This window comes from Rhinoraja longicauda, chromosome 29 (assembly GCF_053455715.1).
Source record: "Rhinoraja longicauda isolate Sanriku21f chromosome 29, sRhiLon1.1, whole genome shotgun sequence".
Lineage (NCBI taxonomy): Eukaryota > Metazoa > Chordata > Chondrichthyes > Rajiformes > Arhynchobatidae > Rhinoraja > Rhinoraja longicauda.
In genome coordinates, this window is record NC_135981.1 from 23,851,988 (window position 1) to 23,870,695 (window position 18,708).

At 44.1% G+C, this 18,708-nt stretch overlaps 1 protein-coding gene across 2 annotated transcripts in view; it reads right to left on the reverse strand.

The window, feature by feature from the left end:
* Positions 1-17,141, reverse strand: part of LOC144607774 (anion exchange protein 2-like) — a 56,349-nt gene extending 39,208 nt beyond the window's left edge. The window contains exons 1-4 of one of the 2 annotated variants that reach the window (XM_078424833.1): positions 16,897-17,141; positions 8,152-8,261; positions 4,583-4,733; positions 2,307-2,386 (exon numbers count right to left, since the gene is read on the reverse strand). In XM_078424833.1, coding sequence (XP_078280959.1) covers positions 2,307-2,386; positions 4,583-4,733; positions 8,152-8,184 — 264 coding nt within the window. In that variant the 5' untranslated portion in view covers positions 8,185-8,261; positions 16,897-17,141. The remainder of the gene's footprint in view (positions 1-2,306; positions 2,387-4,582; positions 4,734-8,151; positions 8,262-16,896) is intronic. The other variant, XM_078424834.1, reaches the window with a different exon arrangement.
* Between the last annotated feature and the right edge of the window lie 1,567 nt (positions 17,142-18,708).

Below are 18,708 nucleotides of genomic sequence, written 5' to 3' on the forward strand. Positions count from 1 at the left end.
GAGAAAACCCACGCAGGTCACGGGGAGAACGTACAAACTCCGTACAGACGGCGCCCGTAGTCAGGATCGAACCTGAGTCTCCGGCGCTGCATTCGCTGTAAGGCAGCAACTCTACCGCTGCGCCACCATGCCACCGTTACAAGTGGGGGCTGTGGACATTCAGTGACAGAATGTTTAGTTTAGGTTTTTTTAAAAACTAATGAAATACATGAGCCCACGACTAAACTGCAAAGGTCACGTCACTGCCACTAATTGATTTTGAAATTGACAATCAACAAAAAGTGGTCAAATTGATGAACTGGAAGAGTATAAATTCCTCTGCTTCTAACCCCTCCAGCCCAAACCCACACGGTTTTGCAGCTTAAAATTATATTCCAGTCATTCAACTCGTACAAGATGCTTACAAATAAATCTAGTAAGAAAGTAAGAAGATAGACCTGAGTTTGGAAAGTGGCTGAAGTGGATGCATCTACCGCAATGGTTGGTTGAGGCGTAAGGCTTGTATATTTTCAAAAGGAGCTGGGGCAACAGATATACCTTGAAGGGTCTTGACCTGAAACGTCACCCATTCCTTCTCTCCAGAGATGCTGTCTGTCCTACTGAGTTACTCCAACATTTTGTGTCTACTTTGGGCAACAGATAAGCAGGTAAGTCTGGAGGACAGGGAACAGAAAGATGCTTAGAGACTAGCACAGTTGAGCAGCAGTAGAGTTGCTGCCTTACAGTGCCGGAGACCCGAGTTCGATCCTGATTAACTGGTGATGTCTGTATGGAGTTTGTACATGCTCCCTGTAACCACGTGGGTTTTCTCCGGGTGCTCCGGTTTACTCCCACATTCCAAAGATCTGCAGGTTTGTAGATCAATCGGCCTCAGTAAATTGTCCGTCGTGTGTAAGATAGAACTAGTTTATGGGTGATCATTGACTTAGTGAGCTGATGGGCCTGTTTCCACACAGTACCTCTAAACTAATCTAAACTAAACAAAACTAAAGAAACAAAACAGATTAAGGTAAAGTAATACAAAGTGATTTTTAAATTTATTTTTTAGAGATACAGCGCAGAAACAGGCCCTTCGGCCCACCGGGTCCGCGCCGCCCAGCGATCCCCGCACATTAACTCTATCCTACACCCACTAGGGACAATTTTTACATTTGCCCAGCCAATTAACCTACATACCTGTACGTCTTTGGAACGAACAAGAGAACCTTTTGAATTTAGAGATAAGAATAAGAATATAGAGAATTAAATAATGACTGGTCACACCACAGGTAGAACATGTTGAAGATCTCAGCAGGACTGGTTCCAACTGGTCTGCTGAGTTGTTTCCAGCATTTGCTGTTTCTATTTCAGATTTCCTGCATCTGCAGTTTAAAAAAAAAATCATGAACTATCTGGATTACATCTTCTAAAAGGTACATATGATCTTTCTATAATATTACAGATTTTCTCACATTTATTTATCCCCTTTGATAAATTTCTGTGAATACTGCCCAAGTTTAATCAGGTGGAAGTTGAGACTAATTGATCTATCTTTCTACTCTTGTTCCGAATTCCACTTATGTTGACCCAAAGTGCCATGCCATAATATCTGTTGAGATATTTGGTCAGAACATTCAGTCTTGTTCCTTGCCATTTTTTTGGCAGTGTGTGAAATCATTTAAAATGAGGATGGAGTATTAAGGGAAGGAAAAAAACCCCCCTAAGAACTAATGTTCATCTTAATTGCTTGACACTGCTCTCAAAGAAGTGATCTTTGGAAAGAAACATTTTTCTCTCTAAGAGCGCACAGTACACAGCTACCTGGAACCATTTGATTACTTGCTAACCTTAGTTTCGTCATAAAATAACTTTGGTTCTGTTTCGTGTAGGAAGGAACTGCAGATGCTAGTTTAAATCGAAGATAGACACAAAAAGCTGGAGTAACTCAACGGGTCAGGCAGCATCTCTGAAGAGAAGGAATGGGTGACGTTTCGGGCCCAGACCCTCTTCAGACTGAAGAAAGGCCTTGACCCGAAACATCACTCATTCCTCCTCTTCAGAGATGCTGCCTGTCCCCCTGAGTTACCCCAGCTTTTTGTGTCTAACTTTGGTTCTGTTTCTCTTGAATTCCGTGATTTGTGAGATTTTGACTAATCATGGTGTTTGCTTCGTTGCATGCACCAAAGGTAAACCGACACTTTTGCAGCAGGTAAATGCAGTCCGTGCTGTCCAGGTATATTGAGAACAAGTGGAAGTAGGGCAGTGGCAGAGAGGTGATGAATCAGCCAAGAACACACTCTGGGACACAGAGCAGCCAAGCTCTTTACCTGATCCCCGCGTTCTGTCTTCTCTTCCTGACTATTGGAGGAGGGCGCGTGGGGACTGCGGGCAAATGAATCGCTGAGGTCTGCGAGAGATTGTTTGAAAGGAACATTAACAAGGATGCACTAAATTGTGTTGTTCAATTAACCTCATCAATGTAAATTCCGAGAAACCTATTTTAATTGACTTCTTTGAGACTATTTTTATAAATGTAACTGCATGGAACCAAGGAGAACATTGTTGGTTACGATTAGAGCTTAGATAAAAGGTCATTAGATATTTGTCTATCAATGCCTCAGGGTCAAACTTCCAGATCGTGGAGTGTAAAGGTTTCTCCATCTTGCAATTTGTTGTTCTCACCTCTCTCCTGGATTCTGTGACTATCAATGCTTTTCCAAATTTCTCTGTACCTTAGTCTGGAATCAGAATTTCCTGAATCCTCAGAAATAGACAACACTGATATAGACAACTCAGTTTCTCGAGTTTGCTGCACTTTTCAGCAAAATTACACCTGATTTTCCTTAATATTTCAAGTCCACTTTCCCATTCTAGCCTTATAATTCTCTGATTCCATTAGAATCCACAAATCCAGGGATTTCAGGCTTAGGTATCCAGAGTCTCCAGAGAAGACGGTTCCAAAGAAACATAGTCCTCAGAATGAAGACATTTCATTTTGTCTTGGTAACAAACATTAATTTCTTCTCCAGAGACTACACCTCCAGCTTCCAGGGCCGTTGACCAAAGGCAACAAGCCCTCAGTGAATAAATCCACCAAGCAGACTCATATCTGCTTTTACTCTTTTAAACCCCAACAAGTTATGGACATAGAAACATAGAAACATAGAAAATAGGTGCAGAGTAGGCCATTCGGCCCTTCGAGCCTGCACCGCCATTCAATATGATCATGGCTGATCATCCAGCTCAGTAACCTGTACCTGCCTTCTCTCCATACCCCCTGATCCCTTTAGCAAAAAGGGCCACATCTAACTCCCTCTTAAATATAGCCAATGAACTGGCCTCAACTACCTTCTGTGGCAGAGAATTCCACAGACTCACCACTCTCTGTGTGAAGAAATGTTTTCTCATCTCGGTCCTAAAAGACTTCCCCCTTATCCTTAAGCTGTAACCCCTAGTTCTGGACTCCCCCAACATCGGGAACAATCTTCCCGCATCTAGCCTCTCCAACCCCTTAAGAATTTTATATGTTTCTGGACAACCCTCTGCGATTTCTCTTCATCTAATAACCTTTTTCTTCCCAGGAACAAGTCCAGTTGAGTCCTTGTTCAGTCAAATATATATTGTTTTTTGCTAAGATAAGGAGAACAAAACTGTATGCAATACTCCAGGCGTGCCGGAACCATAGCCTGACATATTTGCAGCAAAAACTTCTTCTTTCTGAAATCTAGCTAACTTGCAATAGCTTTAGGGTCAGAATCAATCAACTCTTCGCTCTTAGACTCATTGAGTGACTGCAATTGAACCTGCTACACCCTTACTGCTGATATCTAAAGTCAATGACTTGGAATTATTCCTAATTATTCTTGGCATTTAACTCTTTGATCCTTACTCCTGGACTCTGAGCTCATCAACCTTCATTCCTGAAGTCTCAATTCATGGAACCGTCACTGAATTCTCAAGCCTGGAGTCTGAACTCAATAACCTTTCAAGCCTGGAGTCTGAACTCAATAACCTTTCAACCCTGGAGTCTGAACTCAATAACCTTTCAATCCTGGAGTCTGAACTCAATAACCTTTCAACCCTGGAGTCTAAACTCATTGAACTCTCACACCTGGAGTCTGAACTGACGGAAATGAAATCTCACGCCTACAATTTGAACTCGGGGAATCCTCAGTCCTGAAGTCAGAACTCAGTGACCCTCATTTTTAGATCTGAAATCTTTGAGCCTTCACTCCCTGAATCCAAACTCATTGCACTGTCTTCCCTGCAGTCTGAACCCAGTGACCCTGTCTATCAGAGCTTGAACTTGTAAATGACAGCAACTACTGGATGTGGGCAAGACTTTCAGCTGAAAGAGACCGTTTTTCCAACATTCTTATTAATCATCTATTGGCTTTGGGGAAAGGTTTGACCAACATGTTGTTGCTTTCTTCTGAATACATAACATTTGCTTCATCTTTTATTCAATTTTATTGAAATTTTTCTCCTATCTGTATCAACTAGTGGTAACATTATCTTTTTGTGTTAAGTGTTAACAAATTGGATTGAGCCCATTATTTTGTACTTTGAAAATGATTTAATAGATTTTTGTATTTCTACTCACAATTAAAATTATCATCATTCAATTTAGTCTCTTCCGTTTCAAAGTCAACATCCTCATAACTCGTCACATCCAGAGATCTGTTCAAGTCATCTGCCTCTTCATCACTGAAGTAACCCTGAATGCCTCTGTGTGAGGAAGGGTCCTCTTTGGCCTTAAGTGAAACAACGAACATCTCTTATTGTACAGAGTGGCAGAGGTGGAGAGACATTGGGCATTGAAGATCGGATGAGTGAAGAGTGAAGAAGTTCATTATCCATCAACAATCCCCCAACAAAAGAAAATAGTTTGCCTCGTGCATTAAATACATCAAGAGAGATTTTGATATTCTCGTTCCGTCCGCAAGAAATTGGACCAGGTTACTTGCTTCTAGCATCTAATCTCACTCCTCTAATAGTGGAGCTTCAGTTCAATAATTCATCAAAAAACATTGATATTAGCCTTGTTTTATTTTACAGACGATTTACAGTTTGGTTGACAGGTTAATTATTTTAATAACTTGTTCCTTCTACATGTAATTCCCTTTAGCCTGTATCTGTACACTGTGATTGTAATCATGTGTAGTCTTTTCGCTGACAGGATTGCACACACCAAGAAAAGCTTTTCTCGGTACAGGCGACAATAGTAAACTAAACTAAACTAATATCCCAAAGTGGTGGTTTGTGGTAATTTGATGTCATCATACATGATTCAATTTTCCTCAGTAATGATGACATAATCAGCATAGTGGTAAGACCATTATTAAAGGTTTGTTTTAGTCGGACATCTTATAAATCTGCAGAGTTGAAGGCTTGAAATATTAAGGCAACCATCGAGGGAATAGTTCTTCTCAGCCACTCGTGATCAGCAACACTAAACTTTGGAAGCAGAGCTCAGAAAGGTCGCGCTCCCACGCTGAAATATTCTGATTTTCACCTTTCTTGCGCTCTTGTGAATGTTACATATTGGTGTAATTTGTACAAGTGGCCAGTTATCTCATGTGAGGTGTGCCTATTTGAACCTAACACCTGTGGGTTGACAATGCCTACAAAGCTGGTTCCAAAAGCTGGCAGGAAAGCACAGTCCATTTTGAGGAGGGAAGGATTTGAATGAATGAATGAATGAATGAATGAATGAATGAATGAATGAATGAATGAATAAGTTTATTGGCCAAGTGTGTATTTGGATATCCCCATTTGGGAGAGGGGTTCACAGTGAACAATTTTGCCACTGATACAATGGAATGGCTTCACAACACCGTCTGTGCTAACTGTGCAGTTTATTGACTGGATGTGTCAAGAGTGGAGCAATATCAGGAACGGCCAATACCATTTAGAGCCAGGCAGGACCTGGACTCTGGTCATGCACGGATTGATTGAGTCTAACCTTGGGGAGGCACGGTAGAGCTGCTGCCTTACAGCGCCAGAGACCTGGGTTCGATCCCGACTACCTATACAGAGTTTACATGTTCTTTGACTGTCTGTACGGAGTTTGCACGTTCTCCCCCTAACCACATGGGTTTCCCCGGGTGCTCCGGTTTCCTCCCACATTCCAAAGATGTGTATATTTGAAGGTTAATTGGTAAAGATTGTAAATTATCCCTAGTGTGTGATATAGTGTTTGTGTACGGGGTGATCGCTGATCGGCACGGACTCGATGGGCTGAAGGAGCCTGTTTCCATGCTGTATCTGTAAACTAAGCTCAAAAAACTAAACCTGGGAAACAATGAGGTGCAGTACAACACAGGAGGGAATGGATTCCCATATTCTTGGATAATGCGGTGGTGGTGGGAGGGGGGGGGGGGGGGGGTTGGGGGGTGGGATCGGAATCAGGGAAGTGGAAAGAAGGACGTATACTGTGTCTGCAGGCGGTACAGAAAGTTTCCAGATATAAGACTATGTGGTCGACACAGAATGCTGGAGTAACTCAGCGGGACAGGCAGCACCTCTGGAGAGGAATGGGTGATGTTTCGGGGCGAGACCCTTCTTCAGACTGAATGCGCAGTGGGAGTAAATAGACAGTGAGATCTGTGCTACAAATCAAGCATCAAGGATATGAGACTTTGCAAGGTTTAATGACCTTACCAGGGCAGGCGAGGTCAGTGAATGTATTCTTCTATATGCGGCATTAGCCTCAGTCACATCTGAATTCACCACACCACCACTGCTCAATCACTGACACTCTCCATCAGTTAAGGGTCATGCCTAACATTCATACACTCTTCCACACCACTGTTTCACCAGTCACACAAGCTGAGCACACTGGGGGCTTTCCAACCGTGCCGACTGCATGGTTCAAACAGGCTCCACATCTCTCACTGATGGACCTCCTACACACTGAGATGGTGCACGTCATGATGGCCAGGCAGTAACCAGAGGGGACGGGTGTGCTTGTTGTGATCACCGTGAAGGAGACAATGTTGGCCATTATTGTAATACAGTAAACCCTTGTTTTACTGGACCCCTTTATAACGGATATTGGTTATAACGGACGGACCTGCTGAGCCACGCCGGCTCGCACCATCTACCCAGCCGATGCCTCTGACACCACGTCGGGTTGCAAGGTCCACCAGTGAGCCCTTCTTCACCCGCCACAGGATCCAGTTCACGTGACTGTCGTTGCGGCTCACGTTGTAGCCCCGGGGGGGGGGGGCAGCGCTTTCTTCAGGCCGCTGCCACCAACGGGACGGGCATTGCAGCCACCATGGGGCTCGCTCCCCTCTCACAGGCTGCCGCGTTGTCCACTCGGCCTCTGCCCCACTCCAGTGCCGCCTCCTCCCCCTCCACAGTGGAAGATGCCACCGACTGCGGGGGGGAAGGAGGGGAAGCCAGCGGGGGAGCGGACAGAGTGATGGGTGGGACAGAGCGAGTCCACAGCGTCTAAACATGTCCCGTCAATGGCGGTGGCCTGAAGAAAGTGCAACTTGTTGGGGGCTACAACGTGAGCTGCAACAACAGCCTCATCGACCAGTGAAGAAAGGATCGCTGGTGCAGACCAATGGCATCGCTGCCGGGTTTATCAGGTGAAACGACACAAAGTGCTGGAGTAACTCAGCAAACTGAATCAGTCTGAAGAAGGGTCCTGACATCATTGATCCATGTTCTCCGAAGATGTTGCCCAACCCATTGAGTTGCTCCAACACTTTTGTGTCCTTTTGTGTATTAACCATCATCTGCCTTTCTTTGTTACAAACAATGATAATACCTTACTCAGTTATAGTGGACAATCGACAATAATGGACACCATTCCCCCTCCATGGCCCATTGTAAAGAGGACTTACTGTATGGTCGTGGAGCTGACAGTCAGTGGCTCGGCTGAAACCATAGAGGTTGAGGCATGGTCCAACCTTATCCCCCTCACATCTCTCCTCCTCCTCAACATATCCTCTAGTCCAGCATGTGGCAGGGACATGTGCAGGACATTACCTTAGATATTGGTCCTCAGTAGAATGCAAACTGCATGGAAGAAGTTCTCAGGTGTTTCTTTAAAGACACTTGGTCATTCTCATTTCAAATGCCAGATCATTGCATCTTATTTTTGTGAATGTCTTGAATGTGCCTTTTATTAGACTGATCAATCCTGCATTTACTTACCACCTGGAGATCGTAGGATCTACTGTGTGCCATGTTGCTCGCTTCCTAAACGTACACCAACTTATTATCGTTATCCTTCTGCACTCTTATACAGAGTTCGATGACATGTCCTAAAATATAAATATGTAAAAGTGAATATACTCTGATTATAGTAACATCTCACATTTGTAATCATGCCTTCAACACAGTAAACTACTGCAGGAATGTCATCAAATAAAATTTGTACCTCTCAGACTGGAAGGTCTGAGCTATAGGGAGAGGTTGAGTAGGCTGGGACTCTATTCCTTGGAGCGCATGAGGATCGCATTTAGAGTATTGTGTTCGGTACTGGGCTCCATGTTATAGGAAAGATGTTGTCAAGCTGGAAAGGGTACAGAGAAGATTTATGAGGATGTTGCCAGGATTAGAGGGTCTGAGGTATAGGGAAAGGTTGAGTAGGCTGGGTCTCTATTCCATGGAGCACAGGAGGATGAGGGGGTGATCTTATAATAGATCGGGTAGATGCACAGAGTCTCTTGCCCAGAATAGGCGAATCGAGGACCAGAGGACATAGGTTTAAGCTGAAGTGGAAAAGATTTAATAGGAATATGAGGGGTAACTTTTTCACACAAAGGGTGGTGGGTGGGTGGAACGAGCTGCCAGAGGATATAGTTGAGGCAGGGACTATCCCAACATTTAAGAAACAGTTAGACAGGCACATGGACAGGTTTGGTGGGATATGGACCAAACTCGGGCTGGTGGGACTAGGGTAGCTGGGACATTGTTGGCCGGTGTGGGCAAGTTGGACTGAAGGGCCTGTTTCCACACTGTATCACTCTATGACTTCATGTCATGGGGAACAATTGGGAACAGATTGAAAGGTGATGTAAGGTATGTTTTAAATGAAGGGAGGGATGTTGAGAGATGGGTGAAGTTCCAACTCTACACCAGTGGTGTGTATCAGAGCACAAACTGCCATTAAATGTTTTTGTCCAACACTGAACTTAAACCAGATGTGAACCTACTTGCAATCAATGACAGTAAAATACAGCAAATGGGTTTGAAGAAGGGTCCCAACCCAAAGGTCATGTTCTCCAGCGATCTTTTCATTAACCAGGACCAAGTTTGCGAAAGTATATTGAAAAGCCTGCAACCTGCGATAACTTGGCACAGGTAACTACAGTAGCACCTCATACTCTCCCAATACCCCCAAACCTGAGGTGATGTTTATTAGAATCAGCTCAGCTAATATTTCCATAACTGTGCCCTTCATAATCAGGCACAGTTATCAAATCAGTGGATGTTTAATCAACTGAAGTGACTCAGGATTAAACAAGGAAGCTAGATTTCATCTTTAACTCTTCCACATGGTGTCAAGCAGCCACTATCAATCCTTTTTGATGTTCCCCAAAGATAATCATCGCAAGTCGGATGTACTTTGTAAATATTTCCATTCTTGGTTTATGGGGATCATTGGAAGGGGTGGCATTTGGTTTCCCTGTAGAAGGTGAAGCAGGTCATTTCTTTGAGCCTCTGTGGCCATTGTGTTGAGGATATCCTACAGCAGTGCCCAATAAATAGGTTCAGCACCTGATGCAGTGACACTGAAGCTAGGGGGATGTGTATCAAGCTCAGAAGGGTGTGCGGATTGTCAGGGAACTTGAACGTTCCTGTCCAAATTCAGTCCTTCCAGATGGCAAAAGTTGTGGATTTGGGAGGTTCGATGAAAGAAGCCTTGAATATCTACTGCAGTGTCTAACTTGACCCAATTAACCCGCTTCAGCTGAGTAAACCCAGCTACATCCTCCCAGCTCAGCCAGAACCAGATTTGTGGAGCCTACCAATAAAAAGGAAAACTTCCTTCTCGCCAGTTGGGAGGTCATGTTGCAGTTGTATAAGACGTTGGTGACGTTGGCACATTCAGAGCATTGTGTTCAATTTTGGTCACTGTGTTACAGGAAAGATGTTGACGAGCTTGAAAGGGTCCAGAGAAGATTTGCCAAGTTGTTGCCAGGATTCGAGGGACCGAGCTATAAGGAGAGGTTGAGCAGGCTCGGGTTTTGCTCCTTGGAGCGCAGGAGGACAAGCGGCTTTTTTCCCAACCCGAAACATCGTCTGCCCATTCCCCTCCCAGCCTGACCCGCTGAGTTCCTCCAGTAGTTGGAGTTTACCTTTTAACTAAGTCAGACAGAATGCCCTATGTTGTATTATGATACCAGGTTTCTTGGGAAATATTAACTCATGCCAATTACATGTTATTTAGCTTTTCCAAAATGATGGTAGATCTTTTTTTTCTTGAGGCAGGTTTTTGAAACTAAATGTCTTAAGAACAAGAGGTCCCTCACCAATTGCCCTGATACAGACGGGCCCTGACCTAGAGTACAAAGGTCCAATGTCTGTTGCTCTCTGCCCATATTTTGTTATCAAGATGACAAGTTCCCTGATGTTCTGTGACCTTTATCATGTTCCATGTTTCAGATTATCTGGACATACAATGTACTGCAGTGTCCCCTGTCTGGTAGATGCTCTTTGCAGCACTGCAGAGTGTCGGCAGTGGTATAGTGTCATGTTTTCAGTCTGAACGCTCCACTATATTATGCTGGTGTGTGGTTTACCTATCGTTAGGAGGGAGAGATCAATCAGCCATGTTTGAATGGTGGAGTAGACTTGATGGGCCGAATGGCCTAATTCTACTCCTATCACTTATGAGCTTCTGACCTTATATTCTCCAAGTATTCCCAGAGATGAGATGTTCCAATTTAAAAGGCCACAAGATTATGAATTGGCCACAGCGGGTAGAGCCGCTGCATCACAGAGCCAGAGGCCGAGGTTCAATCCTGACCTCGGATGCTGCATGTGTGGAGTTTGCACGTTCTCCCTTGGGTTTACTTCGGGAGCTCGGGTTTTGTCCCACATCCCAAAGACGTGCAGGTTTATAGGTTAATTGGCTTCTGTAAATTGTGTGGAGTGGATGAGAAAGTGGGATAACATAGAACGGATAATCGATGGTTGGCTAGATGGGCTGAAGGGCCTGTTTCCATGCTGTGTGACTCCATGGATGGATCAATGGATCTAATGCTGAATATCCTGATAAATCACGCTTATGCTAGTGACCCATTGTAGTGTGTCTCATGCGCATCTAAAGTTTTGTGTTTTAGTTCACAGTACACCAAGTTGATTTGCTCCAAAACAGAATGTTTTGATGATGAATAAATGAAATAATGTGTTGCTAAATTAAATATCTTTATGAATCATCATCCAAATTTGTAAAGCGATTTTAATTGATTTCAAAGATTCATTACTGAATATTCAGAAACAAAAAAACATGTATTTCTTTTCAGAAACTTTCTTCCCCAAGGAAGCATTTGAACCATATTGTCAGATTTAGTATTCTGAAACTTTAGTTCATTTTAGATTCACTGCATGGAAACAGCCCTTTGGCCCACTGAGGTCACCGTTCACACTCGTTCTCAGTTATCCCACTTTTTCATCCACTCCCTGCACACGAGGGACAATTTACAGGGGCCAATTAACCTACAAACCCTGGACATGGGAGTAGACCCACGTGGTCACAGCGAGAACGTGTAAACTCCGCACAGACAGCATCGGAGATCAGGATAGAACCCAGGTCTCTGGCACTGTGAGGCAGCAGCTCTACCCGCTACCAGTATGGTACAATATTAATGGTTAATTCAGCAACAAACAACCTCAATAATTTTGACGGGTGATGTTCACATTGAATCCTTGGATTTTGCTACAATATGCTTACACTTTTGCACAAGTCAGAAGATTATGAGTCTCTGAATCTCTGTCCTTGAAGGGCAGTGGAAGTAGTCTTCAAGTATTTTTTTCCATCAGAATCAAAATGATTCTTGACAAGCAGTGTGGTGTAAGATTACCAGAGGTAGATGGAAATTTAGTTGAGGTCAGATCCTATTGAAGGATAGAGGTAGCTCGAGGGGCAGAGTGGCCTACATTTGTGCTTCTGAGTCAAATGCACAATTGTGTCATTAGGTAAATACAGGAAGGAAGGAATGTTGCAGTAAAATGCAGTCTATTTCGATTCAGACACCTTCAACAATAAACACACCTCTTTCAAGTGATTATTAAACAATTCAAATATAATTTTTTTTTCTTTGCTGTAAATTCTAACACCATGAAAATATGTTCTGCACTCTGGAATTTTTCTCATTGCACTACCTGTTGTATTTGTGCATAGCTTGATAGCACTCATGATTTGACTGGGTATCACGCAGTTTTTCACAGAATGTTGGTACACATGACAATAATGAATCAATATCAATATAGATGTGATTAGTTTATCTGGACATCATGTTTGGCACAGACATTGAGGGCCAAAGGGCCTATTCCTGTTCTACGTTCAATATTTTATGTTCTAATACCAAGATCAATACTAGTTTCATAAATCTTGTGAAGCATACACGCTGTCTCTCCCCCATCCAAATTTGTTGATAATGGTCACTAAAGTACAAAACTAGTGCAAATTCTTTAACTGTTAAGAATGCAAGTTTAGGGCAATGTTACTAATCACTCCAAATGCCTGTCTGGCAGTAACAGATTGCAGACTTGAATCTGTTCATAGCCTGGCCACAGGAGGGCAGTGTGGTACCAGGAATGGTCAGACCAGGCCCCAACAGAGACACAACTCAAATATCAATGTGGCAAAATTATTCCAAAACAATGCTGTTTATGTGGACAGAAAGGAGCCGATATGCTTGTAACAGTTCACGCTTTGGTTTCGGCTGGTTTACATCAATCTAGATTTTAACTTTTGAGAAGATCCAGAACGCCCTACTGGTCACAAATAAAGCACTGCTCCAAAACATATTGAAAGCTGTATTTCACTGCAACTTTCCTCCTTTCCTGTGTTTAGATAACAGCACAATTGTGCCTTTGAATTAGAAGCAGGTGTAGCCATTCTGTCCCCCTTGCCTGCTTCACAATTCAATAAGATCATGTGAAAATCTTCATCTTGTAGAATAGGATTTAAAAAATGTCTCTTCGAGATCGTTGGCAGCACAGTGGTTTAGCGGTGGAGTTGTACAGGTTTGTAGGTTAATTGGCTTGGTACAATTGTAACTTGTCACCTAGTGTGTGTAGGATAGTGTTAGTGTGCGGTGATCGCTGGTCGGTGCGGACTCAGTGGGCCGAAGGGCCTGCTTCCGCGCTGTATCTCTAAAACTAAACTAAACTAATCTGGGCAGACTGGTCGAGTCAGTATTTATTGCCCATTACTAATTATCTTTGAGAAACATGTGGTGAGCTGGCCTTCTGCGCAGCGGCATAATGTGTCTGGTGAAGGCAGATGTTGGTCAGCGAACTCTGAGCCCTGTGGAAGGACGGGCCTTATGTTCACGCAACAGAGCGGCGCGTGAGTCGAAGGGGAACCTGCAGGTGGCGGTGCTCCCAACGCATCTCTTGGCGACAGAGGTCACGTGCTTGGGAGATGCTGTTGGAGGAGCCACGGTGAGTATTTGCAGCACAACGCATCAGATCACTGCAATCAAAGAATTGGTGGCGCAGCGGTAGAGTTGCTGCCTCACAGCGCCAGAGACCCGGGTTCGATCCTGACTACGGGTGCTGTCTGTGCGGAGTTTGTACGTTCTCCCCGTGGCCTGCGTGGGTTTTCTCCAGGTGCTCCGGTTTCCTCCCGCACTCCAAAGACATACAAGTTTGTAGGATAATAGGCTCTTGTAAAAATTGTAACTTGTCCCTAGTGCGTGTAGGATAGTGTTAGTATGCAGGGACCGCTGGTCAGTGTGGACGCAGTGGGCAAAAGTGCCTGTTTCTCTAAACTAAACTAAACTAAACTAAACTTTGCTGGTGCAGTGAGACTCGCCCTTCAAATACTTAAATGTCAGGTAGATTCAGAAATTAGCACTGGCAATATTAGTGGGCACATGCTCAATGCCATTTGCAGGCTGATACTTGAAATTAATGATTATAAAATCATCGCATGTTGAAGGTCATGCAGCCATTGTGCCAGTTCGGGTAAAACCATCCCATTTATCCCACTCGTCTGTTTTGTTCATTGGAGGCACCAGGAACTGCAAATGCTGGAATCGTGAGCAAAACACAAAGTACTGGAGGAACTCTGCAAGTCAGGCAGCACCTTCCAGACCACAGCATCCCACCCCTCACACTGCATTCTCCTCCTTCCCATATTCATCTCCCATCTCTGAGCCTCCCATGTTCCTTAATCCCCCCCCCCCACTGTGATGTTTGACGGTGGGGTGGGAGGACCCGTTGCCCCTCCTGTGCAGCGCCACCTGCTGCACGGGAGGAGCAACGGGTCCTCCCATCCCACACAGTCCATCAAACATCACACTCCCCCTTTCCAGTTTGAACGTCTCTATTCCTGAATGAGTCACATCAAATATCACACCCACCCCACATCCTCTGTGCCCTTCTACCTTTATCCCTCCCTCCAGCTTTACATTTCACTCCACTTCTCTCCTCATCTCCCTTCTCCTTTACACCTTCAGCCTTTGCCACTTACTCAACCCACCCGTGAATCAACTCCCTTCACCCGTATCCATCTATCACTTGCCAGACTTTGTCCCGCCCTCACCTCTCTTTTCCTGCTTTGTAACCTCCCACCCCCCCCCCCCCCCCGCACTCTCCCTCCGTAACGACAAGCACCCGTAGTCAGGATCGATGGGACTCCGGCGCTGCAAGGCAGCTAATCTACCGCTGCGTCACCTTGCCTCCCTAAGGGCTGCACAACTTCAATTTCCACCATTGTGGACGGTAGCAAATGTAAAAGAGATAACAAATACAAAGGTAAAACTTCCAAGAAGATAACCTTTCCCTTTCAGGACTATGGCCCATTAGAAATGACTTGGGAAGTCTCCAGTATTTCAGTCAGCTGTTACAATGTACACTATACAATTCCACAGACTTCCCCATAGGAGCAGGGGGTGTGGGCTCCCTGGAATATTCAATAATCAGTTCAACCTTCTTCCATTTTCATCTCCAAATGACTCCATCTCCTTTTGCAGTGGTTCGTTGTATATTGGTTTTGATAGAAATTGAACTACAGAGACCTCCTCTACTGTGTGAGGAAAAACAATTCTCACAATCTGTAAACCCTCTTGAGCCTTGTTCAATTTTTTACTGCACTGAAGTGCCCATAGTTTGAACCCATTATGGTGTCCACTTGTATTAGCCTACATTAGGTTTGCAATCATCACTCCTTCATTACAATAACATTAAACATCAGTAAAACACAATCTGAAGAAGAGTCTTGAACCGAAATGTCACCTATTCCTTTTCTCCAGAGATGCTGTCTGACCAGCTGAGTTACTCCAGCTTTTTGTGTCTATCTTCTGTACCAACTCTTTGAGTTTTGCACAAGATTCCAGCATCTGCAGACTCTTGTGACTGCATGTTAACATTAAACTTTGTGTGTCTTTCAATAAATGTGTGATGAAACGATTGTAATTGTTCTTTCAGATCACACTGTAACTGTTTATACAAAGTTAAACAAATATATTTTAATTCAGATGCCTTCGAGACACATTCCACTATCCCTGGTTAGAACATTACAATGAGAGGATAATTAGTAAATTGTCAGTCCACCCCCTCTGTCAGTAACTGGAAGCCTGGTCAGAAGATATCGGTTTATGTCCCATTTTGGATTAGTTAGGTTGGTTACTTAGTTAACAGGTTAACTAGTTGGTTAGTTAGTTCGTTGGTTCACTAGCTGATTAGTTAGTTAGTTGGTTAGTTGGTTAGTTTGTTGGTTAGTTAGTTAGTTCGTTCATTAGTTAGTTAAGTTTAGTTTATTGTCACATGTACCGAGGTACAGTGAAAAGCTGTTGTTGCGTGCTAACCAGTCAGCGGAAACACAATACATGATTACAATCAAACCATTCAAAGTGCACAGATACATGATAAAGGGAATTTAAGTTTAGTGGAAGATAACTAGAAGTCCAGTAAAGTCCAATTAAAGATAGTCTAAGGGTCTCCAATGAGGTAGATGTTAGCTCAGGATTGCTTTCTAGTTGGCGATAGGATGGTTCAGTTGCCTGAAAACAGCTGGGAAGAAACTGTCCCTGAATCTGGAGGTGCGAGTTTTCACACATCTATACCTCTTGCCTGATGGGAGAGGGGAGAAGAGGGATTGACATTATCCACATGATTTGATACTCTGTAAATGTAATAGACTTGAATTCAGAGTTATGTTGAATAAAGGTCTGTGTGGATCTCACGGCACTCTGCCGAGATGGCTGGTTCTTTGGAGACTACGTCTGGGTGATTGGGAGCAGTCTTTAGGTAATGGTGTACAGGATATGAATAAGTTGAGGGAAGAACAGAAAAGATTAACTGGGAGCAGTTGTGTTCTTCGGATGTGTTTTTTTATCGAGGGAAAGAGATCGCGAAGGGGTGTGATTGATAACTATTGATGGAGCAAAGTAAAATACAAGGAATGCAGGTTGACTCACTAGAGTGTCCTAGACTCAGTCACTGAGCCTCCGGCAAGCATTTAACGCCCCCTACCCACCCAACCTTATCTCCCTCTCACACCTCACACATAATTCTTGGAACATGTTTCCAGTAGAAGAGTTGTGTTGGATAACATCTGCCATCAGGGGTCCCAAAGACGTCTTGCAAGAAATGAAGAATGAAGGAGGGTGAGCATTTGGGTTGACACCTTTCTTCGCCTTGAGAAGGAAGTTCATAGCAGATAAATGAGATGCTTCAATATACCCTAAAGATTGACGCAATTAGCATAACGCTTACCTTCGGGAACAAATTCACGCTCCCAGACGTCCAAGAGCACCTTCCAGTCTCCAATGCTCCAATTGCAGTTGCAAAGAGATCTGTTGGTGGTAGAACCTCAAGCCGTTCCAAGCCCAGAGCCTCTCGTGTGGTGGCCTTCCACAAGTAATGTGAGTCAGCTGAAATCTACCCCACAACCTCTCGCCTCCAGGGATCTGAGTCACTGCGATATTCATAATCTCTACCTGGCTTGTTCCCCCAATTGCTCCCTGCCTACTGGCTGGCCAAGATTAGGAGTCAGGCCCTCCATAGTACGCAAGAAGCAACTTTATCTGAGTGAAACATTTCAGGGCTCTGAACCTTTTCTTCGTCAGCAAGGCATCCCCACCCTTGCTCAGCTCTCCTATTAACCTGGCTGCAGTGTCATTGCATGATGCAAGTTTGTAAACACATTAAGCTATTGCCAATTGAAAAAGAGGAATGATGCAGTTGCCATTCATGTTATACTCTACGCTCCTCCATAAACTTACCAATTGCAAATGATGACTTACTGAATGAACAACATTGAATTTTGTTTTGGAGGAACTGTATGGAAACAGGCCTTTTGACCCACCAAGTCCATGCTGACCATCGGTCATCCGTTTACACTAGTTCAATGTTATCCCACTATCTCATCCACTCCCTATGGCTGTGGAGGCTGTTATTGGGCACCTGGGGAACATTTACAGAGGCCAATTGACTTACACACCCTCTTTGGGATGTGGGAGGAAACTGGAGCACCCGTAGGAAACCCACGTGGTCACAGGGAGAACTTGCAAACCCCACACAGACAGCACCCGAGGTCAGGATCGAACCTGGGACTCTGGCACTGTGAGGCAGCAGCTCGACCAGCTGCGTGACTGTGCCGCCCTTAAAGGTTATGGATTTGCCTCTCACTCTGGATGCTTTTGCGATCCAGGTTTAGCTTTAGCACAGCAGTCCAGATGAACACATCAACCTGATACCGGGTGGATATTAGGACTGGATCAAGGAGAAGGTTTTGCACCTATAAAAGAATGAAGTCACCATTCATTTGGATCAAATTTCTGTTGTATTAACACATCAACAGCAAAATAAAACAGCAAAGTTAAAAATATAGCCCTTGTGTTGACAGGAAACAGTCCACGAAGACAAATGAGGCAGCATTAGTTTATGCCTTAACACAAAGATAAACAGGAAGGTAGCCATTTGTGCATGACACCAAGACATATTTGCATCTTCCTGATGCAGAGCCGGTGGAATGGCTTGACCACACTGACTTGTACAGATAGTTTTGCACTTTAACAAAGTGTCCTAAACAGCAGCTTCTAAACATCTGAATTCACTCGCCTGCTTACATATCACTGCTGCAGAAAACACTTCTTTAAAAAATGTATGTACCGTAGGAAGGAACTGCAGATGCTGGCTTAAACCGAAGATAGACATAAAAAGCTGGAGTAACCCAGCCAGTCAGGCAGCATCTCTGAAGAAAAGGAATAGGTGACTTTTTGGGTCGAGGGCCTTCTTCAGACTGAGAGTCTCGTTCTCTCGTTTCCCTCTCTCCTGTCACTCGGTCTGAAGAAGGGTCTCGACCGGAAACGTCACCTAGTCCCTTTCTCCAGAGATGCTGCCTGACCCGCTGAGTTACCTGCAGCTTTTTTGGTGTGTGTCTTTGAAAAATAACACAGGGAACTTAAGGTTGTGCAGCAGAATGGGGTTTCTGGTTGTACAGTAGGGATTCATTCAGTGAGACGGCCGACGTTGGCGTAGGGGTGAATACATGTCTTGTATTAGTCTAGTGCACAAACCTAGGTC